This window comes from Coregonus clupeaformis, chromosome 35 (genome assembly GCF_020615455.1).
Source record: "Coregonus clupeaformis isolate EN_2021a chromosome 35, ASM2061545v1, whole genome shotgun sequence".
In the NCBI taxonomy this organism is placed as follows: domain Eukaryota; kingdom Metazoa; phylum Chordata; class Actinopteri; order Salmoniformes; family Salmonidae; genus Coregonus; species Coregonus clupeaformis.
In genome coordinates, this window is record NC_059226.1 from 3,241,581 (window position 1) to 3,268,729 (window position 27,149).

Genomic DNA, 27,149 nt, shown 5'->3' on the forward strand with positions numbered 1-27,149 from the left:
CTGTGAAGCATGTTGTGTTATATTGCAGACAGTATGGTGAGGATAGGAGGATATTTTTTGGTGAGTTGACTGAGTTGGGTGTAAAGTGTAACCACATTTTTGCTTGCAACTATTTTGGCCTCAAATGAGCAAAATAGCAAGTTGTTGTGGTTTCTTTAGTCCACCTGCTAGATATTGAACGGTGTATTTCACTCCCCAGCCTGAGAAAGGCAGCAATACGCATTACAGTGTCTAGTGTGCCGGAAACGGAAACGGACAAGAAGAAGAAGAAGACGAAGAAGAAACCCACACAGATAGAACAATGAGATTTACTTATAAAAATGACACCCATGCGCGTTACTTCCGGTTTTCGCATGGCTCCCGCCCCACTCACAGCCATCTTGTTTCTTTTTCAGAACAAAAAAAAGGTGGGAGACAGAAAAACTCTGACGGGGGAGAAGCATATTAGAAATTGTAGAAACTTTACGGAAAGACGGATGTAGCGATACAATACGATATGAAAGGAAGGGGAGCAGGCGAGGTGGAAGAAGACCAGCCGCACCCCGTACACAGCTAACGTTAGCTAGTAGCTAGCTAGCGGCTAACCAGTTCGGGACGGATTCAGTAGCTAGTCAGACAGCTAGCTAAGCTAGCTAGCCTAGGAAATTGAGAACTAGTCAAATTCATCGTCAGATGTCTGTGAGAAGGAAATCGATGACAATGCATCGTACGTCGATTTGAGACGCCCCATTGAAGAGACCACCACCACTACTAGCTACAGGGATTTGCTTTTTTTTCTGTAGCTAGAGCGGGATCATAACAAGCCGTGGTAAGTGTTGCAATTTATTGCCAAGAATGATGGCTGGCTAGCTAGCTAGCCGTCTAGTTTAGCGCTAGTTAGCCAGTTTGCGATTCTGGCCTTAGCGTGTATTTAGCATCAGAATAGGTTACATATCAATTGACTGAAATTAATTGAATGGCCAGCTAGCTAGCTAACCAGCTAACTGACATTGCTGGCAAGCCACAGCTAACTAGCTTACTAAACTAACGACGGTATGGTGTTTGCAGACATCCATAGATAACTAATTAGCCAAAATGCTAAACTAAATCAGCTGACAGTGACATGCCTAAGCCCCAAAAATAATGTATCACCCTAACTATGACATAGTCTAATGTGGATAACTAGCTAGATAGTTATCTCAATGACCACACTTATTTGAGCATACACTGACTTGTACACGTGTAGTTAACAAAGTTGAAAGTGAATGAGACTCATGCATGGTGAGACCTAGGCTGAAAATATATCCCATCTTCAACCTAGGGCGATACCCGGATTCGAACGCAGTCCGTCACACAAGACTCATTACATGGCATGATGACATAGAAATAGAATGAATGACACATTATGGTTTTATTGTAGCCAAGCAATCCATGACCCGATTCCTTTCTTCCAGAATGAGTTGGTCTAGCTACATGGCTAGATCAGATCATGTATGTGCTGTCATGAGCAATTCCCTTATTTGAATGCACAGTCCCCCCACGTTCATTTACCCCCAGTTCAGCTGCTAACTACCTACTTTACTATGATTCACATCACACTGTAAAAAGGGTGAATACATACTGAAACACAACAGGGAAAAATAGGGAATAGAAATTAGTGTAACGTTGGAGAATTGGATAAACTTCAAACCAAAAATATAGGCCATAAATTCACATCAGCTGCAATATCTCCCTAGTGTTTATTACAACACCTATCGGTGATATGCTCAGTGAAGCCACTGATGACAACGCAGATAACTAGATCAAGATGTAGGTCTTCTCTGCTAACATGAGTCTTGAATTGAGCAACAATAGACTGTTATTGTGTAACAGAGCGTAGCATATTGAATATTTTGACCCTAAAATCGTGGGTTTGGTTCACTGGATTTCTATAAAGACCATACAGTCCATATAATGTAAAGACATGGCATGTCCTTTCCACACACACCCCCACCCCCCTACACACACACTCTTGCACACTCACAAACACTTGTCTCTCACACACATTATTGTAAAGGGTTTGTTTAAAGAGAGCATCCCAAGCCCAGTGGAGGCCCTGGGGCGATGTCTTGATGCATTCACTCCAGACTGAGTCACTGGAGCTGGTTAGTTAGCTCTGCTCTTTCCTCTCAAGAGGACACACTCAAAACCAACCAAGACCTAGACTTAGGCATCCTTCCTTTCTTTATTCCTTGAATTAGGCTAATCACTGATCTCACATGACATGACTGGAGAAATCATCACGGTGGAAGGCCATGCCCGCACCTATGCAACCATGTGAGATCAGTGATTATTTCAAGGAAGGGCAGGAAGAAGGATGCATTTGAAGAGTGTTTGAATAGGCCCCTAGGCAAATAGGGACTTGGCTGTTTTTAACGGGATAGTTCACCTCCAAAATCTTCATTTGTCAGGTTTGGCTACATGTCATGATATTCCACACCATATGATGAACCCTATTTGCAAATCTATTAGATATCTGCAGGCCAGACATCAATCTTATATGAATGGGAAATATTGGTGCTGGGTAAAACCATTTGAATTCAATCACTTTTTGACAGCATTCCTTTTGATTTAAACAAAACATGTTTGCCTGTGGAAGACTTGGTCAGAAAGTGACTTGTTGGACCTGAATGCCTAAACATTCAGGAGATAAAGGTGCTCAAAGTTGACCCATTTTGCATACCCCACCATACCATGAGACATCCATGTCTTCATCACTGGAAAAGATGAACAGTTGAGTTTGCTGTTATTTAAAAGCTTACAGGCATGGTTGTCAAACTATTTAATATTTATTTAAAAAATATATATTAAATGTTTTAACCATTTAACTTCAATTATCTAAAAACACGTCAACTCTGATTTAAAAAAAATAATTCATATATGTTGTAGCTTACTTTACATCATGAGGATTTGTGTTGTTCTTGCCATTGGTTGAGACACAACATGCTCTTGAATACAGGGTGGGTGTCATTGCAATCATAGAAATATAATTCATAGAATGGACCTATCCCTTCAGACCACTGCAATTTATCTGTTACACATTGACATTTAAATTGAATAGACATTTTAACTTTTAATTACTACCACAAAGATGGCCGCCGGTCCACCCACTGCCGAATGTCAACTTTAATGGACATGTCTATTCCTTTTATCTATATTTACATTCTATGATTTCAATACGTTTCCTATGGAGGATTGACTGTTTAATTTCAAACGACAGATATTCCCATTCAAGTCAAAATGATCTGATGTGTGGACCTCCAACCATCTTTGTGGTACCATTTTGAAAGTTGAAATTTCTATTTTATTCCCATTTTAGTACATTTGTCAGCCAAAACATGACATGACACCCACCTTGTATTCAAGAGCATGTTGTGTCTCAACCGATTGCGGGCACATAACAAAACTCGGATGATTTAAAATAGGGTCTAAGCTACAACATGCGAATATAAAAATCTGAGTTTACAAGTTTTTAGATAATTGAAGATTAACGGGGGGAGGGGGGGGATGACGTCATTTTTATAAAATAAAAAGTAAGAAATTATAAAACCTCCCGAACAAAAATGTAAACGCAACATGCAACAATTTCAAAGATTTTACTGAGTTACATTTCATAGAAGGAAATCAGTCTATTAAAACTTTTTTTTTTAAATAGGCCCTAATCTATGGATTTCACGTGACTGGGCAGGGGCACAGCCATGGGAATTAGTTTTTCCCCACAAAAGGGCTTTATTACAGACAGAAATACTCCTCAGTTTCATCTGCTGTCTGGGTGGCTGGCCTCAGACGATACCGCAGGTGAAGAAGCCGGATGTGGAGGTCCTGGGCTGGCCTGGTTACACGTGGTCTGCAGTTGTGAGGCCGGTTGGACGTAGGGCTGTTGCGGTGACCGTATTACCCCCACACCGGCGGTCAAGAGTCATGAAGGCAGTCAAATTCCACATGACCGTTTAGTCACGGAAATTAGGCATCTCCAAGCTCTGATGCTGCTGATGGTCATTAGTAGCTTACCAAACTTACCAACTACCTGGCACTCAGCACTCTATTGTCCCTCTAATCACTCTGACATCAATGCAAATGTAATTGAAAATCTAATCAAACACTTCATAAGAGCCCATGCGCTCATGTTGCGCAACATTTCTATAGGCAATGCAGTTGCGCGAGAAAACAGAGTGAAGGCCTCTATTAAAAAGAGGATCCCATCAGCTTTCTATAGGCTAGGCCTACTATTTATTTCTCAACTTTCCTAATATTAATTGCTTATCTTTACAACAGGAGTCTAGCCTACCTGGCATGAAAATGAATATTGGGAAAAGCGTCCTCCATTCACTATTTAAGTGCATTGATGACATGTATTTTTTCCGCTGCCCCAGTTTCGAGACAGGTGAATGACAATGGTCCATTCTAAATCAAAACAAATTTCACACATATTATTTAGTATATGTAAAGACAGTATTAAATCAAGAATAGTCTGATGGGTGACAATATTAGCCTATCACTTGTGAATTATATATCACTTGTGAATGATGCCCAGCTTAAGGCAAGAAACAATGCCTTTTTTGCAACTTTTTCAAATCATAGTCGCACACCTCATGTAACCTAGCCCATAGTCCTATATGTTTTGATAAGGTTTGTATCACAACTAAAGTGGCCAAATAACTTAAAATGTAGCACATTAATCTGCTTTACAAGGGGTGTAGAGCCTAACTGGCATACATAAGCAGCGCGTGAGTTTCATGTTTGCGGAAGATAATTTTCAATATGCACTTCGGAATTGGATAAGGACGCGCGCAGTTGTGTCCCCGATGTGTCTGTCTTCACTTGTAGCCTGTGAGAAAGACCCGATCACGTGATGGAGAGCCATGTGAGTGAGAGGTGCTTCGGAGCGCGCAGCACTCATGGAGAAGGGCTCAACGCAGCACTCCGGGCCAAGGGCACAACGGCCACTGGCCGCAAAAGGCATGGATTTTTTTTTAGGGTGCATTACAGCCACACAAAGGGGATGCCGCAGGAAATTCGAGGCATTATCAAGTGCTTGTCAAATTGTGAATGAGATACTGATGAAGTGTGTACAGGCTGCGCAAAAAACAAACCAGAGCTCATGCCTTTCAAGCAATTTATTTTCAAATCATCATTAGTCGCATCATGCCGCCTTACAATGTTTTAAACATCAAAACATATAGCCCAACGTTTGTAGAACAACCAAAGTGAGATTAATAACTCTACATTAAGCATATAGGAGTACCTATTTCTTTGTTAACTGCTCAACACAGAATAGTCGCATGTGCACACTACTTCAAATCGTTTGGAGAAAATATCCTTTCTATTTAATTCAGCTTTGTTGCAATATTTACCTGGAGCTAACCCTGCAGATAGCATTACTGGGTGATCTGAAAAGTCATAGTCAATCGATCAATAATATAATAATACTTTTAGCAAAAATGTTTATTTTCAATTTACAATCTGTAGAAACAATGAGAATAGAAAGGTTCAGAACTTTTGTAAAACATCACAGTACAGCTGAAAAATATATGGCAAGTACAAATCCAATATGGATGGTGTGAAGAGATAGATGGGTGGTGTTGAATGGAGTTGAAGGATGGGACTAATAACAACTAACAACAACTAATAACAACTAATAACAACAAGATAACTAATAATGTAAAGCATACTGTGTCCATAATAAGTATATAGGTTATAGGTTGAGAGCTTTTGTGAAAGAGCACAGTTAGAAAGATATGGCAAATAGAAGCAAACTGGATGGACATCATGAAAATGATCGGAGAGGTTGAGGGTAGAGGAAGTTCAGGAGTAAAAACAAACAAAATATAATTATTGTAAAATTGACTGTGTCCATAAAATGTATATTTTACATTTTAGTCATTTAGCAGACGCTCTTATCCAGAGCGACTTACATTTAGTGAGTGCATACATTTTCATACTGGCCCCCCGTGGGAAACAAACCCACAACCCTGGCGATGCAAGCGCCATGCTCTACCAACTGAGCTATAGGGGACTATATAGTATGTACTACATAGTATGTATAAGATGGAAGTAGAGGCCTAAGCATTGTTGTTCACTAGTTTACTCCAATAAGGGAAAGGGTGGTGGGGTTGGAAAGTAATAAAGGGAAATATATTTTTAAAAAGGATGTGTATAATAAATATATATATATATATATATATATATATATATATATAGACACATACATACAGCTGTGGAAAAAATTAATTAATCTATAAACTACTGACAACATTTCTCCTAAATTCCAAATAAAAATATTTATTTGCAGAAAATGACAACTGGTCAAAATAACAAAAAATATGCAGTGTTGTCAGACCTCGAATAATGCAAAGAAAATAAGTTCATGTTCATTTTTAAACAACACAATACTAATGTTTTAACTTAGGAAGAGTTCAGAAATCAATATTTGGTGGAATAACCCTGATTTTCAATCACAGCTTTCATGCGTCTTGGCATGCTTTCCACCAGTCTTTCACATTTATGTTGGGTGACTTTATGCCACTCCTGGCGCAAAAATTCAAGCAGCTCAGCTTTGTTTGATGCTTGAGACCATCCATCTTCCTCTTGATCACATTCCAGAAGTTTTCAATGGTGTTCAGGTCTGGAGATTGGGCTGGCCATGACAGGGTCTTGATATGGTGGTCCTCCATCCACACCTTCATTGACCTGGCTGTGTGGCATGGCGCATTGTCCTGCTGGAAAAAACAATCCTCAGAGTTGGGGAACAATGTCAGAGCAAAAGGAAGCAAGTTTTCTTCCAGGACAACCTTGTACGTGGCTTGATTCATGCGTCCTTCACAAAGACAAATCTGCCCGATTCCAGCCTTGCTGAAGCACCCCCAGATCATCACCGATCCTCCACCAAATTTCACAGTGGGTGAGAGACACTGTGGCTTGTAGGCCTCTCCAGGTCTCCGTCTAACCATTAGACGACCAGGTGTTGGGCAAAGCTGAAAATTGGACTCATCAGAGAAGATGACCTTACTAATGCCTGTCATATACATGTAGAGATGCTGATTTTAAGAAACATTTGCAGTGGTCTCTTAATTTTTTACACAGCTGTATATACACTGCTCAAAAAAATAAAGGGAACACTAAAATAACACATCCTAGATCTGAATGAATGAAATAATCTTATTAAATACTTTTTTCTTTACATAGTTGAATGTGCTGACAACAAAATCACACACAAATTATCAACCCATGGAGGTCTGGATTTGGAGTCACCCTCAAAATTCAAGTGGAAAACCACACTACAGGCTGATCCAACTTTGATGTAATGTCCTTAAAACAAGTCAAAATGAGGCTCAGTAGTGTGTGTGGCCTCCACATGTCTGTATGACCTCCCTACAATGCCTGGGCATGCTCCTGATGAGGTGGCGGATGGTCTCCTGAGGGATCTCCTCCCAGACCTGGACTAAAGCATCCGCCAACTCCTGGACAGTCTGTGGTGCAACGTGGCGTTGGTGGATGGAGCGAGACATGATGTCCCAGATGTGCTCAATTGGATTCAGGTCTGGGGAATGGGCGGGCCAGTACATAGCATCAATGCCTTCCTCTTGCAGGAACTGCTGACACACTCCAGCCACATGAGGTCTAGCATTGTCTTGCATTAGGAGGAACCCAGGGCCAACCGCACCAGCATATGGTCTCACAAGGGGTCTGAGGATCTCATCTCGGTACCTCTGGCGAGCACATTGAGGGCTGTGCGGCCCCCCAAAGAAATGCCACCCCACTCCATGACTGACCCACCGCCAAACCGGTCATGCTGGAGGATGTTGCAGGCAGCAGAACGTTCTCCACGGCGTCTCCAGACTCTGTCACGTCTGTCACATGTGCTCAGTGTGAACCTGCTTTCATCTGTGAAGAGCACAGGGCGCCAGTGGCGAATTTGCCAATCTTGGTGTTCTCTGGCAAATGCCAAACGTCCTGCATGGTGTTGGGCTGTAAGCACAACCCCCACCTGTGGACGTCGGGCCCTCATACCACCCTCATGGAGTCTGTTTCTGACCGTTTGAGCAGACACATGCACATTTGTGGCCTGCTGGAGGTCATTTTGCAGGGCTCTGGCAGTGCTCCTCCTGCTCCTCCTTGCACAAAGGCGGAGGTAGCAGTCCTGCTGCTGGGTTGTTGCCCTCCTACGGCCTCCTCCACGTCTCCTGATGTACTGGCCTGTCTCCTGGTAGCGCCTCCATGCTCTGGACACTACGCTGACAGACACAGCAAACCTTCTTGCCACAGCTCGCATTGATGTGCCATCCTGGATGAGCTGCACTACCTGAGCCACTTGTGTGGGTTGTAGACTCCGTCTCATGCTACCACTAGAGTGAAAGCACCGCCAGCATTCAAAAGTGACCAAAACATCAGCAAGGAAGCATAGGAACTGAGAAGTGGTCTGTGGTCACCACCTGCAAAACCAGTCCTTTATTGGGGGTGTCTTGCTAATTGCCTATAATTTCCACCTGTTGTCTATTCCATTTGCACAACAGCATGTGAAATGTATTGTCAATCAGTGTTGCTTCCTAAGTGGACAGTTTGATTTCACAGAAGTGTGATTGACTTGGAGTTACATTGTGTTGTTTAAGTGTTCCCTTTATTTGTTTGAGCAGTGTATTTATAATAATAATAATAATAATATGCCATTTAGCAGAAGCTTTTATCCAAAGCGACTTACAGTCATGCGTGCATACATTTTTTTTTGTGTATGGGTGGTCCCGGGGATCGTATTTGCGAGAAAGAAAAACATATGGGGGATTGGAAGTGATGCAGACAATTACATTGATGGAAGTTACAATCTATCTGCAATATTAAAGCTGATCTACCCCCTACATTTAAAAAATAAATAATTCAGCTTTGTTCAATTGTATTCTTCATACTATAAAATAATGCCACGGAATTCTAAGCAAATCTTATCTGCTAAATGAACTAGTGTAGCCCACAGCCATTTGGCATAGCCAGATCAGGACCTAACATAAGGATAACTCAGAGTATGCTATTCTGTTCTTCTGAAATAGACTATATTTTCTTCATATCATGTTTCTTTAGACCTGTCTAAAATAAATAATGGATTTATTGTGAAGGTGTAGGCTATAATTAAATACATTTATTAGAAAATATCGATGTTCCAAAGGTCTGCATCAGTGGCTTGTAGGCTATGTGTGCAAGCAAGGAGATGCTAAATGTGTTTGTTAATTAATTTGAGTTCAACTATGTTTGATTGAAAAGGATCAGTCTGTGTTGATGGGTAGCCAACATCTATTAAAGGTGCTACACATAGGGTTTTTATTGTTATTTCAGAATTTCCATAATATATCTGCAGTAATAGTGGAATGATAGTGTTTCACAGTATTACTTACCCGTCAGTGTTGTGATTGGCTGTGCTATTCGCCTAATGATTTCTCACGCCCGAGCAGCATCTGTTGTCAAAATGGGAAAGCTGTTCTGACTTTGTGGCTGTGTTATCTAGGCTTGAGCCTTTTACTTTCGGTTTTGGTCCACCAGCGTCAAACAGCTGTAAAAACAATATTTTCTGCTATTGAAAATATATTTCACAACGATTTAGATGGTACAATGATTCCCTAAACTATTAATTGTTTTTTTTTTCACATAAACTGAAATTGAGCAAACAGTGTAGAATTTGATCAACCAGGAAATTAGAGCGATTTCCACTAGATAACACAGCCACAAAGTCAGAACAGCTTTCCCAGTTTGACAACAGATGCCGCTCCGGCGGGAGAAATCAATAGGCGAGTATCCCAGCCAATCACAACACTGGCGTGTAAGTAATACTGTGAAACACTATCATTCCACAATCACTGCAGATATATTATGTGCATCTATAAATAAAAATACAATCCTATGTGTAGCACCTTTTTAAGTTGTTATGAGTAAATCATGTCTGCTCTCTCACAGCACTTTGATTTACACTTAGACAGAGGGACTGTGTTTTATATCGTGTGTGTGCACATGCCATGCGAGCTGTAGTGAAAGTTTGTGTATCCATCACCATGATATGTGCGCTCTCTGCCGAGGTTGAGACGAGTTATACATTTTTAATATGGGTTTGTTATTAAGTGCACTTTGTGAGAACTAACCTCCCTCTCTTTCGGATTCTCTCCTCTCTCCGCACTTGTTCTCTACCTTTCTATTTCTATACCCTTCTTTACTCCTCTTTCTCTCTCTACCTCTATTCCCCGACTCTCTCTTTACCACTCTCTGTTCTGTCCCTCTCACTTTATTTTCCCACCATTCTCTCTTCTTCTCTATCCCATCTATTTCTCCACACCCTCTCTTCTCCACACCCTTTCTTCTCTATCCCATCTATTTCTCCACACCCTCTCCTCTCCACACCCTTTCTCTCTCTCTGTTTCCTCTCCCTCTATCTCCCTTGTCTCCTCTCTCTTTCCCTCCTAATTTTCTCCCTCTGTCCACCAGGCCCTGGCTATGCCCTCGAGTGTGCGGGCGGGCAATCTAAAGGACCCGGATGTGGCTGAGCTCTTCTACAGAGATGACCCCGAGAAGCTTTTCGCTGACCTCAGAGAGATCGGCCATGGCAGCTTCGGGGCGGTCTACTTCGTAAGGGATCCTTATATTGGGGGGGAGGGGTGTTTTGATTAAGAAAGTTTGTGTGTTTGCTTTCCTTATCAAAGCGTGTGACAAGGTGTTTTGAGAGTTTGTATGAGCCAGAACCTCTTGTTATTGTTTTCAGTATTTTAAGGTTTGAATGGAGTGTTTGTGCGTGACTGTCCTTCTCGATGCTGTGTCCGACAGGCCCGGGATGTGCGCAGCAACGAGGTGGTGGCCATCAAGAAGATGTCCTACACTGGCAAGCAGTCCAACGAGGTGAGCCAATGCGCGCACACACACACACACACACACACACACACACACACTTAAGACTTGGGACCAGAGTCAGAGAACCCTTACATAGGCTATTCAAGAATGGCTTAGACTTGTGCCTAAACAATCTACTTTTTGTCTATTTTCATGATTCCCTGTGGCCTGGTGTTTAGTATTAACCCCTGCTCTCTCTCGTTCTCCCCAGAAATGGCAGGATATCATCAAGGAGGTGAAGTTCCTCCAGAAGCTCCGTCATCCCAACACCATCGAGTACAGAGGATGCTACCTCAGAGAGCACACGGCATGGGTCAGTATTAGCAGTGTGTGCCCCCAGTACACTATTTGCGAGTCTGTACTAATAATCCGTCCCCCCCTCTCTCCCTCAGCTGGTGATGGAGTACTGTTTAGGCTCAGCCTCCGATCTTCTAGAAGGTTAGTACACCAGCGAAACAACTGCGGGGATTATTTTTAGTCACATGTTTAAGGGCATTTAGCATGTTTTTGAAGCTCTGTATATAACTAGACTCTCTCTCTCTCTTTATTTTTCTCTATCTCTCTGTAGTTCACAAGAAGCCACTACAGGAGGTAGAAATAGCTGCAATTACCCATGGTGCACTGCTCGGCTTGGCCTATCTTCACTCCCACAACATGATCCACAGGTAATATTATAAAAAGATATGCCATTTAGCAGAAACGTTTTATTTTTTATTTTTTACATCTACTACAACCTCTTGGTCCATGCTACTCTGTTGTCAATACGCTGTCACTGTGCAGTGTCTTAGAGCAATTCTGGCCGTTCAATTCCAGTTCTGTTTTCACTGCTTTGTCTTTTAGTCTCATCATTGGTTCTACAATATCTCAGTAACGTCTCAGGGATTTTACTCAGTGCCGTTTCAATAATCATTCCATTGTTTGGATCAATATTCCATTGTGGCCTTAATAGCCTGTGCCCATTTTCCCGATAGCGATGGAATTTAGGCTTACGAGTGTTTTAACCTTGCATCTTTCCTACAACGGCCGAAGATGTAACAAAACACCACTACAAGTGCGTTGTTGGAGCATCTGTCATCACTGATAGGATCGAAAGAAAAGGAGCGCTGCTCTCGGATCAGCTAGCTTTCTCCATTCAAATATTTCCCTAACATTCGAATTATTTCACAATACTGACGCAATCAGAGAGAGAGAGATATTACCACCTACGGCTGCAAATATTGAGGCAGCTTATTCTAATGCTTACCCAATAAAAATTTCAATAAATCACAGATTTGGCACATCATGCAATATATTGAGACAAGTTATAGACAGTAGCCTACAAGTAGAAAAATAAAACTCAATTGATTGAACATTAAATGTATTTCAATATGATTGAAATGTATTTCAATATGATTGAAAAAAAGGCCTATAGCTTACTGTTTATATTTTTGTGCAGTCATCTCGGTTTTCATTTGAAGCATCTTTTTATACGTTGCTTGTTTGAATCAATTGCAAAGACATTGGCAACTTTGTATTTGTAGTCAACATTGTTCTGAAGTTTTCGCGGTCACAGAGAGACGGATAAACCATGATTCTGTTTTAGCGGAGTATTAAGTGATTCGGGAGTGCAAAAAAGCATGTAATGACACAATTAGCTGTTCAACGAGTGGTCTGAGGTAGGCTTTAGATTACGAGCGTTTTCAAGTACAACGTTAATAACGATCGCTTGGCGATTTAACGATGCTCCTATGAAGGTTCTAACGATGAACTTAGCCTTAAGATGCTTTTGGGAAACCGGGTCCTGGCCTCTTCTATACTATAAATGCTATATAGGGTATGTCACCCTCGCAAAAGAGGTTTCTAGCCTTAAGGATCTTTCCTGGTTAAGGGTTAAATCAGTGTTTATATACAGTGAGGGAAAAAAGTATTTGATCCCCTGCTGATTTTGTACGTTTGCCCACTGACAAAGACATGATCAGTCTATAATTTTAATGGTAGGTTTATTTGAACAGTGAGAGACAGAATAACAACAAAAAAATCCAGAAAAATGCATGTCAAAAATGTTATGAATTGATTTGCATTTTAATGAGGGAAATAAGTATTTGACCCCTCTGCAGAACATGACTTAGTACTTGGTGGCAAAACCCTTGTTGGCAATCACAGAGGTCAGACGTTTCTTGTAGTTGGCCACCAGGTTTGTACACATCTCAGGAGGGATTTTGTTCCACTCCTCTTTGCAGATCTTCTCCAAGTCATTAAGGTTTTGAGGCTGACGTTTGGCAACTCGAACCTTCAGCTCCCTCCACAGATTTTCTATGGGATTAAGGTCTGGAGACTGGCTAGGCCACTCCAGGACCTTAATGTGCTTCTTCTTGAGCCACTCCTTTGTAGCCTTGGCTGTGTGTTTTGGGTCATTGTCATGCTGGAATACCCATCCACGACCCATTTTCAATGCCCTGGCTGAGGGAAGGAGGTTCTCACCCAAGATTTGACGGTACATGGCCCGTCCATCGTCCCTTTGATGCAGTGAAGTTGTCCTGTCTCCTTAGCAGAAAAACACCCCCAAAGCATAATGTTTCCACCTCCATGTTTGACGGTGGGGATGGTGTTCTTGGGGTCATCAGCATTCCTCCTCCTCCAAACACAGCGAGTTGAGTTGATGCTAAATGGCATATTATTATTATTATTGATGCCAAAGAGCTCGATTTTGGTCTCATCTGACCACAACACTTTCACCCAGTTCTCCTCTGAATCATTCAGATGTTCATTGGCATACTTCAGACGGCCCTGTATATGTGCTTTCTTGAGCAGGGGGACCTTGTGGGCGCTGCAGGATTTCAGTCCTTCACGGCGTAGTATGTTACCAATTGTTTTCTTGGTGACTATGGACCCAGCTGCCTTGAGATCATTGACAAGATACTCCTGTGTAGTTCTGGGCTGATTCCTCACCGTTCTCATGATCATTGCAACTCCACGAGGTGAGATCTTGCATGGAGCCCCAGGCAGAGGGAGATTGACAGTTCTTTTGTGTTTCTTCCATTTGCGAATAATCGCACCAACTGTTGTCACCTTCTCACCAAGCTGCTTGGCGATGGCCTTGTAGCCCATTCCAGTCTTGTGTAGGTCTACAATCTTGTCCCTGACATCCTTGGAGAGCTCTTTGGTCTTGGCCATGGTGGAGAGTTTGGAATCTGATTGATTGATTGCTTCTGTGGACAGGTGTCTTTTATACAGGTAACAAACTGAGATTAGGAGCACTCCCTTTAAGAGTGTGCTCCTAATCTCAGCTCGTTACCTGTATAAAAGACACCTGGGAGCCAGAAATCTTTCTGATTGAGAGGGGGTCAAATACTTATTTCCCTCATTAAAATGCAAATCAATTTATAAATTTTTTGTTGTTATTCTGTCTCTCACTGTTCAAATAAACTTACCATTAAAATTATAGACTGATAATTTCTTTGTCAGTGGGCAAACGTACAAAATCAGCAGGGGATCAAATATTTTTTTCCCTCACTGTATGCATTTGTTAGGGGGTGGAAATGATCATAGGTTAAGAAAATGATCATGGGTTAAGAAAACACTCCAGGCCACTATTGAACGTCTACAGTTGTATAGAAAGTGTGCAGAAATTATAATGGACCTACACTAACCATCAAAAGTTTTAGAACACCTACTCATTCAAGGGATTTTCTTAATTTTTTACTATTTTCTACATTGTAGAAAAATTGTGAAGACATCAAAACTATGACATAACACACATGGAATCATGTACTAACCAAATAAGTGTTAAACAAATCAAAATATATTTTATATTTGAGGTTCTTCAAATAGCCACCCTTTGCCTTGATGACAGCTTTGCACCCTCTTGGCATTCTCTCAACCAGCTTCACCTGGAATGCTTTTCCAACAGTCTTGAAGGAGTTCCCACTTATGCTGAGCACTTGTTGGCTGCTTTTCCTTCACTGCGGTCCGACTCATCCCAAACCATCTCAATTGGGTTGATGTCGGGGGATTGTGGAGGCCAGGTCATCTGATGCAGCACTCCATCACTCTACTTCTTGGTAAAATAGCCCTTACACAGCCTGGAGGTGTGTTGGGTCATTGTCCTGTTGAAAAACAAATGATAGTCCCATTAAGCGCAAACCAGATGGGATGGCGTATCGCTGCAGAATGCTGTGGTAGCCATGCTGGTTAAGTGTGCCTTGAATTCTAAATAAATCACAGACGGTGTCACCAGCAAAGCACCCCCACACCATAACACCAACACCTCCATGCTTTACGGTGGGAACTACACATGCAGAGATCATCCATTCACCCACACCGTGTCTCACAAAGACACGACGGTTGGAACCAAAAATCTCCAATTTGGACCAAAGGACACATTTCCACCGGTCTAATGTCCATTGCTCGTGTTTCTTGGCCCAAGCAAGTCTCTTCTTATTATTGGTGTCATTTAGTAGTGGTTTCTTTGCAACAATTTGACCATGAAGGCCTGATTCACACAGTCTCCACTGAACAGTTGATGTTGAGATGTGTCTGTTACTTGAACTCTGTGAAGCATTTATGTGGGCTGCAATTTCTGAGGCTGGTTACTCGAATGAACTTATCCTCTGCAGCAGAGGTAACTCTGGGTCTTCCATTTGTGTGGCGGTCCTCATGAGAGCCAGTTTCATCATAGCGCTTGATGGTTTTTGCGACTGCACTTGAAGAAAGTTCTTGACATTTTCTGGATTGACTGACCTTCATGTCTTAAAGTAATGATGGACTGTCGTTTCTCTTTGCTTATCTGAGCTGTTCTTGCCATAATATGGACTTGGTCTTTTACCAAATAGGGCTATCTTCTGTATACCCCCCCCCTACCTTGACACAACACAACTGATTGGCTCAAACGCATTAAGAAGGAGAGAAATTCCACAAATTAACTTTTAAGAAGGCACACCTGTTAATTGAAATGCATTCCAGGTGACTGGATTGCAGAGAAAAACCCTTGAATGAGTAGGTGTTCTAAAACTTTTGTCTGGTAGTGTGTGTATATATATATTTTCAAATAACTGCCCCTTTTCTGGCCCGCAAATTGATTTTGACAAACAAATCGGTCCCCAAAAAATCTGTGCGGCCCTCCGTTGTATTCCGAAATCCCGATGTGGCCCTCGAGCCAAAATGTTTGCCCACCCCTGCGTTAAATTATTATGTTCAACATGGTTATGTCTGCACTGTCAACGTTAACATTGTTACCGTTGTCAACATTTTGTTAACATTGTCAACATTGTTTTTGTCACGTTGTGTTAACATTGCTCCTCCTCTCAGGGACGTGAAGGCAGGGAACATCCTCCTGACAGAGCCTGGCCAGGTGAAGCTGGGAGACTTTGGCTCTGCCTCCATTGTTGCCCCCGCCAACTCCTTTGTAGGAACCCCCTACTGGTGAGGAGCTAGAACTGTGGACTGTTCAATTTCTTGAGGGCCAAAGTACTGCTGGTCCTCTCCCGTGAATCTACAAATCCTCCCCCACCCCCTGCCCTACACACAAGGGATGGTTCACTCTTTTTAACCAGTGGCTGATTTTTAAAGGGATGGTTCACTCTTTTTAACCAGTGGCTGATTTTTAAAGGGATGGTTCACTCTTTTTCCAGGATGGCTCCGGAGGTGATCCTAGCGATGGACGAGGGTCAGTACGACGGCAAGGTGGACGTCTGGTCTCTGGGCATCACCTGTATAGAGCTGGGTAGGCATCGCCATGGCAACAAACTATTCAGTCTCCATGGTACTGTAGAGAGGGAATGGCGCCCTTTGACACTACATGTAGTCCCGTGTAGCTCAGTTGGTAGAGCATGGCGTTTGGCAACGCCAGGTTTGTGGGTTCGATTCCCACGGGGGACCAGTATATAAAAAATAAATATGCACTCACTAACTGTAAGTCGCTCTGGATAAGAGCGTCTGCTAAATTACAAAAAAGAAAGAAAGAGAGAGTTTTAACTTCTGAAATATATCAATGTAGTTTCACAGTGAACATTGACCCCAGGCCCTCAGTGTGACCCCTGTCTGAGTGGTCTGACCTAACCCCTGGGAGTGGTTAGGGATTCTGTTTTGTGTCTGTTTGTCCCGACATTTTTACTGGGATTTAAGAGACTCGGCGCTAAGCTGCTTTGGTTGTTAGCTAACATGTCCTCTCTCCCTTCTCTCTCTCTATCGCTTGGTCACTTTCTCCCTCTCTCTATCTCCCTTTCCTTCTCTCGCTTGATCTCTCTCTCCTCTTCTTCTTTTTCTACCCCCTCTCTCTCCCCCCCTTGTCTCTCTTTAGCGGAGAGGAAGCCTCCTCTGTTCAATATGAATGCAATGAGTGCCTTATACCACATCGCCCAGAACGAGAGCCCCATCCTAGCGTCCAATCACTGGTGAGCATCACTCGCTGTCTCCCTCTTTCTCTCTCCCCCTCTTATCATGCACAATCTCTCGTTGTCTGTCTTTTTCTTTTATCTCCTTCATGCACATCTCTCCACTCACTTATCAGTCTGTCATTCACCTAACCCTCTCTCTTGCTTAACTCCTTTTTTTTCTTGATCTGTCCTTTACAGCACTGTCTCTTAACTCTCTCTTTCTCTGTGTTCTCTCTGACTGAACTCTCTTCTCTCTCTCTCTCGCCGCAGGTCTGATTATTTCCGTAACTTTGTGGACTCCTGTCTGCAGAAGATTCCACAGGACAGGCCCATCTCTGATGTGTTGCTCAATGTAAGAGTGCAACACACACACCTCTTCCTCGTTCCTCCTGTCTTCCTCTATTTCTCTCTCTAACTCTTAGCACTCCCCCCCCCCTTCTTCCCCTCCTTCCACCGTCTGTAGCACCGGTTTCTGTGTCGTGAGCGTCCCCTGACGGCGGTGATGGACCTCATAGCGAGGACCAAGGACGCAGTGCGGGAGCTGGACAACCTGCAGTACAGGAAGATGAAGAAGATCCTCTTCCACGAAGCCCACAACGGACCCACCCCAGAGGGAGGAGAGGAGGAGGAGGTAGGGGTTAGTAAAGCCCATAATGGACCTCCTCTGGTTGAAGGGTGGGGAGGAGGTGGTATGGGGCTTGTTAGGGCAGATCTGGGTCGATCACTTACAGTGCCTTCAGAAAGGATTCATACCACTTGACTTATTCCACATTTTGTTGTGTTACAACCTGAATTCAAAATGGATAAAATATATATTTTCTCCTCTTTTATTTACATTTTATTTGGCCTTTATTTAACTAGGCAAGTCAGTTAAGAACAAATTCTTATTTACAATGACGGCCTACACCGGCCAAACCCGGACGACGCTGGGCCAATTGTGCGCCGCCCACACACAATACCCCATAATGACAAAGTGAAAACATGTTTTTAGAAATGTTAGCAGATTTATTGAAAATAAAATACAGAAATATCTCATTTACATAAGTATTCACACCCTGAGTCGATACACATTAGAATCACATTTGGCAGCGATTACAGCTGTGAGTCTTTCTGGGTAAGTCTCTTAAGAGCTTTGCACACCTGGGTTGTATACTTATTTGCACATTTTATTATTTTAAACAATTCTTCATGCTCTGTCAAGTTGGTTGTTGATTGTTGCTAGACAGCCATTTTGAAGTCTTGCCATCGATTTTCAAGCCTATTTACGTAATAACTAACTAGGCTACTCGGGAACATTCAATGTATTTTTGGTAAGCAACTCCAGTGTATATTTGGCCTTGTGTTTTAGGTTATTGTTCTGCTGAAAGGTGAGTTTGTCTCCCAGTGTCTGTTGGAAAGCAGACTGAACCAGGTTTTCCTCTAGGATTTTGCCTGTGCTTAGCTCTATTCAGTTTCTTTGTATTCTAAAAAACTCCCTAGTCTTTGCCGATGACAAGCATACCTATAACATGATGCAGCCACCACCATGCTTGAAAATATGAAGAGTGGTACTCAGTGATGTGTTGGATTTGTCCCAAACATAACACATTGTATTCAGGACAAAGTTAATTTCTTTGCCACATTTTTTGCAGTTTTACTTTAGTGCCTTATTGCAAACAGGATGTATGTCTTAGAATATTTTATTCTGTACAGGCTTTCTTCTTTTCACTCTGTCATTTAGGTTAGTATTGTGGAGTAACTACAATGTTGTTGATCCATCCTCAGTTTTCTCCTAACACAGCCATGACATTCTAACTGTTTTAAAGTCACCATTGGCCTTATGGAGAAATCCCTGAGTGGTTTCCTTCCTCTCCGGCAACTGAGTTAGGAAAGATGCCTGTATCTTTGTAGTGACAGGGTGTATTGATACACCATCCATAGTGTAATTAATAACTTCACCATGCTCAAAGGGATATTCAATGTCAGCTTTTTTTTGTTTTTTACCCATCAATAGGTGCCCTTCTTTGCAAAGCTTTGGAAAACCTCCTTGGTCTTTGTGGTTGAATCTGTGTTTGAAATTCACTGCTCAACTGAGGGGCCTCAGTAATTGTATGTGTATACAGAGATGAGGTAGTCATTGAAAAATAATGTTAAACACTATTATTGCACACAGAGTGAATCCATGCAACTTATGACTTGTTAAGCACATTTGTACTCCTGAATTGATTTAGGCCCGCCATAACAAAGGGGTTGAATACTTATTGACTCATGACATTTCAGCTTTTCATTTTTAATCAATTTGTAAAAATGTATAAACAATTTCACTTTGACATTATGGGGTATTGTGTGTAGGCCAGTGACAAAATCTCAATGTAATCCATTTTAAATGCAGGCTGTAACACAACAACATTTGTGAAAAGTCTAGGGGTGCGAATACTTTTTCTAGGCAATGTATCTTATGTTAACGTTCTGTCTCTGCCTGCCTGTCTCTGCATGTCTCTGCCTATGTGTCTCTCTCTCTCCCTGCCTGCCTGCGTATAACGTCTCTCTCTCCCTCCCTCTCACCCAGGAGGTGGAGCAGTACCTGTTGCGTACGGGCACTGTGGGCAGCATGGAGAGTTCCCAGTCTGTGCCCAGTATGTCCATCTCCGCCAGCTCCCAGAGCTCCTCGGTCAACAGCCTGGCAGACGGCTCCGACGACAGCAACGAGATGGCCATGATGACCGAGGGAGAGCACACAGTCACCTCAAACTCCTCCATTATACACCGCCCTACTGTAAGTCTGAGAGAGGTGTGTGTGGCGTGTGCGTTAGAGAGAGAGAAGATGGTGGTGTGTGTGTGTGTGTATGTGGTAAATATGTCAGGTTTGTGCAATTGTCTGTGTTTGTGGACATTAATTAAACTTCCCTCTCCTTCTGAATTGTCTCTCTCTCTCCTCCCCCCCCTCCCCCAGGGTCAGGATAATATCTATGATGACCCATACCAGCCAGAGATGGACCAGCAGCAGCCCTCGTCAGCCGCCCGCCGCAGGGCCTACTACCGCAACCGGGACCACTTCGCCACCATCCGCACGGCCTCCCTGGTGAGCACATCCCCAAACCCCTCTCTCTGACCCAACCACTAGCACATCCCCAAACCCCTCTCTCTGACCCAACCACTAGCACATCCCCAAACCCCTCTCTCTGACCCAACCACTAGCACATCCCCAAACCACTCTCTCTGACCCAACCACTAGCACAACCGCTAACCACTCTCTCTGACCCAACCACTAGCACAACCCCTAACCACTCTCTCTGACCCAACCACTAGCACAACCCCTAACCACTCTCTCTGACCCAACCACTAGCACATCCCCAAACCCCTCTCTCTGACCCAACCACTAGCACAACCCCTAACCCCTCTCTCTGACCCAACCACTAGCACAACCGCTAACCACTCTCTCTGACCCAACCACTAGCACAACCGCTAACCCCTCTCTCTGACCCAACCACTAGCACAACCCCTAACCACTCTCTCTGACCCAACCACTAGCACAACCCCTAACCACTCTCTCTGACCCAACCACTAGCACATCCCCAAACCCCTCTCTCTGACCCAACCACTAGCACAACCCCTAACCACTCTCTCTGACCCAACCACTAGCACAACCGCTAACCACTCTCTCTGACCCAACCACTAGCACAACCGCTAACCACTCTCTCTGACCCAACCACTAGCACAACCGCTAACCACTCTCTCTGACATGACCGCAAACGCTAACCCCCAAACCTCTCTTTCTCTGATACGACTGCTAACACAACCCCCTAACCCTTCTCTCATACTACTATGAACGCCTGTTTGTTTTCTTACAATTACTTTGCCCGAGCTTGATTGAGTTTGCCTGCGATCCAATGGAACAGTCCCACAACTGGAAACCCCGCCCATCTGTCTCTCCAGACAGACTCAATCAAACGCTCAAAGATTTCAGATACTATTTGAACCTAGGTCTGATTGACACCACCCATCTGTTTCTCCAGGCAGGCTCAATCGAAAACTCAGATTTCAGATACTATTGAGACACATTCTCTCTCTCTCCTCCCCACTCCCTCTTCCCGCTCTCTCTCTTCCCTCTCTCTCTCTCTTCCCTCTCTCTCTCGCTTCCCCCTCTCTCTCTTCCCTCTCTCTCTCGCTTCCCCCTCTCTCTCTCTTCCCTCTCTCCTCCCCACTCCCTCTTCCCTCTCTCTCTCTTCCCTCTCTCCTCCCCACTCCCTCTTCCCTCTCTCCTCCCCACTCCCTCTTCCCTCTCTCTCTCTTCCTTCTCTCTCTCTTCCCTCTCTCTCTTCCCTCTCTCTCTCTTCCCTCTCTCTCTCTTCCCTCTCTCTCTCTCTTCCCTCTCTCTCTCTCTTCCTCTCTCTCTCTCTCCCTCTCTCTCTCTCTCCTCCCCACTCCCTCTCTCCTCCCCACTCCCTCTTCCCCCTCTCTCTCTCTTCCCTCTCTCTCTCTCTTCCCCCTCTCTCTCTCTCTCCCTCTCTCCTCCCCACTCCCTCTTCCCTCTCTCTCTTCCCTCTCTCCTCCCCACTCCCTCTTCCCTCTCTCTCTCTCTCTTCCCTCTCTCTCTCTTCCCTCTCTCTCTCTCTCTTCCCCCTCTCTCCCTCTTCCCTCTCTCCTCCCCATTCTCTCTTCCCTCTCTGTCTCTCCAGGTGACTCGTCAGATCCAGGAACACGAGCAGGGCTCAGCGCTGAGGGAGCAGATGTCCGGCTATAAGAGGATGAGGAGGCAGCACCAGAAACAGTTGATGGGCCTGGAGAACAAGCTGAAGGCTGAGATGGACGAGCACCAGCTGAGACTAGACAAAGAACTGGAGAACCAGAGGAACAGCTTCGGAGGAGAGGGGGACAAACTGGGCAAGAAACACCAGGCCATCCTGGAGAAGGAGGTGAGGGATGGTGGTACTGGAGGAAAGGAGGAGGTATGGAGGGGTGGAGATCCTGAGCTTCGGAGGAGAGGGGGTCAAACCGGGCAAGAAATAGGGAAGGAGGACTTTGGAAAGAGGAACAAAATGTTAGTTTTCTCCCTTCATCCCTCCCTCTCTCTCTCCAGACCAAGGCAGCCCTAGCTGAGGAGAAGAAGTTCCAGCAGCATATCCTGAGCCAGCAGAAGAAAGAGCTGACCAGTCTACTGGAGTCTCAGAAACGCCAGTACCGCCAGCGCAAGGACCAGCTCAAAGAGGTACAACCTCATTCCAACCACACGACTACCTTATTCCAACCACACGACTACCTTATTCCAACCACACGACTACCTTATTCCAACCACACGACTACCTTATTCCAACCACACGACTACCTTATTCCAACCAAATGACTACCTTATTCCAACCACACGACTACCTTATTCCAACCACACGACTACCTTATTCCAACCACACGACTACCTTATTCCAACCACACGACTACCTTATTCCAACCACACGACTACCTTATTCCAACCACACGACTACCTTATTCCAACCACACGACTACCTTATTCCAACCACACGACTACCTTATTCCAACCACACGACTACCTTATTCCAACCAAATGACTACCTTATTCCAACCACACGACTACCTTATTCCAACCAAATGACTACCTTATTCCAACCACACGACTACCTTATTCCAACCACACGACTACCTTATTCCAACCACACGACTACCTTATTCCAACCACACGACTACCTTATTCCAACCACACGACTACCTTATTCCAACCACACGACTACCTTATTCCAACCAAAGGACAACCTTATTATAATCACACGACTACCTTATTCCAATCACACGACTACCTTATTCCAACCACACGACTACCTTATTCCAACCACATGACTACCTTATTCCAACCAAAGGACAACCTTATTATAATCACACGACTACCTTATTCCAACCACAAGACTACCTTATTCCAACCACACGACTACCTTATTCCAACCACACGACTACCTTATTCCAACCACACGACTACCTTATTCCAACCACACAAGGTAGTTGTCTGGTTGGAATAAGGTAGAGGGTGGGTCAGTCACATGGGACTGACCCACCCTCTAACTCTTCCCCCTGTTGTATTGATTGGCTGGTGTCACCCTCTAACCCTTCCCCCTGTGTTGTATTGATTGGCTGGTGTCACTCTCTAACCCTTCCCCCTGTGTTGTATTGATTGGCTTGTCACCCTCTAACCCAGGGTTCCCCAACTGGCGGGCTGCAATTTTTCTGAGAAGATAAAGAGAAAAAAAATAATAATCTTGTTGCACATAAGACTGTAAAAACACCAGGAAATCAGTTCCAGGTTATTTTTTTGTTTTTTAAAATCTGTTCCGAAGTAGTCCCACGCATAATAGAGAAACAAGTCATCGTATACAAATGTAAGCAAGGTTTGAAATTATGTTTTAATCAAACATTGTATCTGTTTGGGCTTATTGCAGTTAATTTGCAGTCTACAAATTATTTGTAATTATGTTCCGGCCCCCCGACCATCCGCTCAAGAAAAAATCGGCCCCTGGCTGAATCTAGTTGATGATCCCTGCTCTAACCATTCCCAATGTGTTGTTTCTACTAGGAACTGAATGACAACCATTCAACCCCTAAGAGGGAGAAACAAGGGTGGCTGTTGGCAGCCTTTAACTAGGGTTGTGAACGTTTAAACGAAATTGGGATCCTTAACGTTACGAAAAAAATCCCTAAGGGGAAATCCATGTTTTTGTTTTTTATCCCCCACAAATATTTTATTACAGTGCACCTGGCTAATCTGCTCTTTCTCTTCACTAATGATGCCAGTGTGTGTTCAGTCTGTTCCCCTAGTCTATTCATTGATGATAGGCCCTGCTTTCCTGAAGTTTTTTTACTGCATGAAATGGCGAAATACAGCATTCCATTGCGAGATACAGATTTTGATTGCCGGTAGATAGGCCTAGTGTACGGTTCTGACTCCGTCTGTCTGGTGGCCGACCTGCCTATACTGTGCCCCTCCCCCTCTCTCCATCCCTATACTGTGCCCCTCCCCCCTCTCCATCCCTATACTGTGCCCCTCCCCTCTCTCCATCCCTATACTGTGCCCCTCCCTCTCTCTCCATCCCTATACTGTGCCCCTCCCCTCTCTCCATCCCTATACTGTGCCCCTCCCCCTCTCTCCATCCCTATACTCTGCCCCTCCCCTCTCTCCATCCCTATACTGTGCCCCTCCCCTCTCTCTCCATCCCTATACTGTGCCCCTCCCTCTCTCTCCATCCCTATACTGTGCCCCTCCCCTCTCTCCATCCCTATACTGTGCCCCTCCCCTCTCTCTCATCCCTATACTGTGCCCCTCCCTCTCTCTCATCCCTATACTGTGCCCCTCCCTCTCTCTCCATCCCTATACTCTGCCCCTCCCCTCTCTCTCCATCCCTATACTCTGCCCCTCCCCTCTCTCTCATCCCTATACTCTGCCCCCCCCCTCTCTCTCCATCCCTATACTCTGCCCCTCCTCTCTCTCCATCCCTATACTGTGCCCCTCCTCTCTCTCCATCCCTATACTGTGCCCCTCCCTCTCTCTCCATCCCTATACTGTGCCCCTCCCTCTCTCTCCATCCCTATACTGTGCCCCTCCCTCTCTCATCCCTATACTGTGCCCCTCCCTCTCTCTCCATCCCTATACTGTGCCCCTCCCCTCTCTCTCCATCCCTATACTGTGCCCCTCCCCTCTCTCCATCCCTATACTGTGCCCCTCCCCTCTCTCCATCCCTATACTGTGCCCCTCCCCTCTCTCTCCATCCCTATACTGTGCCCCTCCCTCTCTCTCATCCCTATACTGTGCCCCTCCCTCTCTCTCCATCCCTATACTCTGCCCCTCCCTCTCTCTCCATCCCTATACTCTGCCCCTCCCCTCTCTCTCCATCCCTATACTCTGCCCCTCCCCTCTCTCTCCATCCCTATACTCTGCCCCTCCCCTCTCTCATCCCTATACTCTGCCCCTCCCCTCTCTCTCCATCCCTATACTGTGCCCCTCCCCTCTCTCTCCATCCCTATACTGTGCCCCTCCCTCTCTCTCCATCCCTATACTGTGCCCCTCCCCTCTCTCTCCATCCCTATACTGTGCCCCTCCCTCTCTCTCATCCCTATACTGTGCCCCTCCCCTCTCTCTCATCCCTATACTGTGCCCCTCCCCTCTCTCTCCATCCCTATACTGTGCCCCTCCCCTCTCTCTCCATCCCTATACTGTGCCCCTCCCCTCTCTCTCCATCCCTATACTCTGCCCCTCCCCTCTCTCTCCATCCCTATACTCTGCCCCTCCTCTCTCTCCATCCCTATACTCTGCCCCTCCCCTCTCTCTCCATCCCTATACTCTGCCCCTCCCCTCTCTCCATCCCTATACTGTGCCCCCTCCTCTCTCTCCATCCCTATACTGTACCCCTCCCTCTCTCTCCATCCCTATACTGTGCCCCTCCCCTCTCTCTCCATCCCTATACTGTGCCTCTCCCCTCTCTCTCCATCCCTATACTGTGCCCCTCCCTCTCTCTCCATCCCTATAATGTGCCCCTCCTCTCTCTCCATCCCTATACTGTGCCCCTCCCTCTCTCTCCATCCCTATAATGTGCCCCTCCCCTCTCTCTCCATCCCTATACTGTGCCCCTCCCTCTCTCTCCATCCCTATACTGTGCCCCTCCCCTCTCTCTCCATCCCTATACTGTGCCCCTCCCTCTCTCTCATCCCTATACTGTGCCCCTCCTCTCTCTCCATCCCTATACTGTGCCCCTCCCCCTCTCTCCATCCCTATACTGTGCCCCTCCCCTCTCTCTCCATCCCTATACTGTGCCCCTCCCCTCTCTCTCCATCCCTATACTGTGCCCCCTCCCCTCTCTCTCCATCCCTATACTGTGCCCCTCCCTCTCTCTCCATCCCTATACTGTGCCCCTCCCTCTCTCTCCATCCCTATACTCTGCCCCCTCCTCTCTCTCCATCCCTATACTCTGCCCCTCCCCTCTCTCTCCATCCCTATACTCTGCCCCTCCCCTCTCTCCATCCCTATACTGTGCCCCTCCCCTCTCTCTCCATCCCTATACTGTGCCCCTCCCCTCTCTCTCCATCCCTATACTGTGCCCCTCCCCTCTCTCTCCATCCCTATACTGTGCCCCTCCCTCTCTCTCCATCCCTATACTGTGCCCCCTCCTCTCTCTCCATCCCTATACTGTGCCCCTCCCTCTCTCTCCATCCCTATACTGTGCCCCTCCCTCTCTCATCCCTATACTGTGCCCCCCCTCTCTCTCCATCCCTATACTGTGCCCCTCCCCTCTCTCTCCATCCCTATACTGTGCCCCTCCCCTCTCTCTCCATCCCTATACTGTGCCCCTCCCCTCTCTCTCCATCCCTATACTGTGCCCCTCCCCTCTCTCTCCATCCCTATACTGTGCCCCTCCCTCTCTCTCATCCCTATACTGTGCCCCTCCCTCTCTCTCATCCCTATACTGTGCCCCTCCCTCTCTCTCCATCCCTATACTGTGCCCCTCCCCTCTCTCATCCCTATACTGTGCCCCTCCCCCTCTCTCCATCCCTATACTGTGCCCCCTCCCTCTCTCTCCATCCCTATACTGTGCCCCTCCCTCTCTCTCCATCCCTATACTGTGCCCCTCCCCTCTCTCCATCCCTATACTGTGCCCCTCCCTCTCTCTCCATCCCTATACTGTGCCCCTCCCCCTCTCTCATCCCTATACTGTGCCCCTCCCCCTCTCTCCATCCCTATACTGTGCCCCTCCCTCTCTCTCCATCCCTATACTGTGCCCCTCCCTCTCTCCATCCCTATACTGTGCCCCTCCCCTCTCTCTCCATCCCTATACTGTGCCCCTCCCCTCTCTCTCCATCCCTATACTGTGCCCCTCCCCTCTCTCTCCATCCCTATACTGTGCCCCTCCCCCTCTCTCCATCCCTATACTGTGCCCCTCCCTCTCTCTC

The 27,149-nt window shown here is 45.3% G+C and overlaps 1 protein-coding gene across 4 annotated transcripts in view; it reads left to right on the plus strand.

The window, feature by feature from the left end:
- The first annotated feature begins 361 nt into the window (after positions 1 to 361).
- Positions 362 to 27,149, plus strand: part of LOC121550358 (serine/threonine-protein kinase TAO2) — a 42,529-nt gene continuing 15,741 nt past the window's right edge. For 2 of the 4 annotated variants that reach the window (XM_041862584.2, XM_041862587.2), the window contains exons 1-15: positions 362 to 808; positions 10,477 to 10,617; positions 10,813 to 10,884; positions 11,087 to 11,188; positions 11,268 to 11,313; positions 11,444 to 11,540; positions 16,162 to 16,275; positions 16,485 to 16,576; positions 17,153 to 17,246; positions 17,499 to 17,580; positions 17,692 to 17,865; positions 19,777 to 19,983; positions 20,161 to 20,289; positions 21,887 to 22,123; positions 22,288 to 22,416. In XM_041862584.2, the coding sequence (XP_041718518.1) occupies positions 10,486 to 10,617; positions 10,813 to 10,884; positions 11,087 to 11,188; positions 11,268 to 11,313; positions 11,444 to 11,540; positions 16,162 to 16,275; positions 16,485 to 16,576; positions 17,153 to 17,246; positions 17,499 to 17,580; positions 17,692 to 17,865; positions 19,777 to 19,983; positions 20,161 to 20,289; positions 21,887 to 22,123; positions 22,288 to 22,416 (1,707 nt within the window). In that variant the 5' untranslated portion in view covers positions 362 to 808; positions 10,477 to 10,485. The remainder of the gene's footprint in view (positions 809 to 10,476; positions 10,618 to 10,812; positions 10,885 to 11,086; positions 11,189 to 11,267; positions 11,314 to 11,443; positions 11,541 to 16,161; positions 16,276 to 16,484; positions 16,577 to 17,152; positions 17,247 to 17,498; positions 17,581 to 17,691; positions 17,866 to 19,776; positions 19,984 to 20,160; positions 20,290 to 21,886; positions 22,124 to 22,287; positions 22,417 to 27,149) is intronic. The other 2 variants (XM_041862586.2, XM_041862588.2) reach the window with 1 other exon arrangement.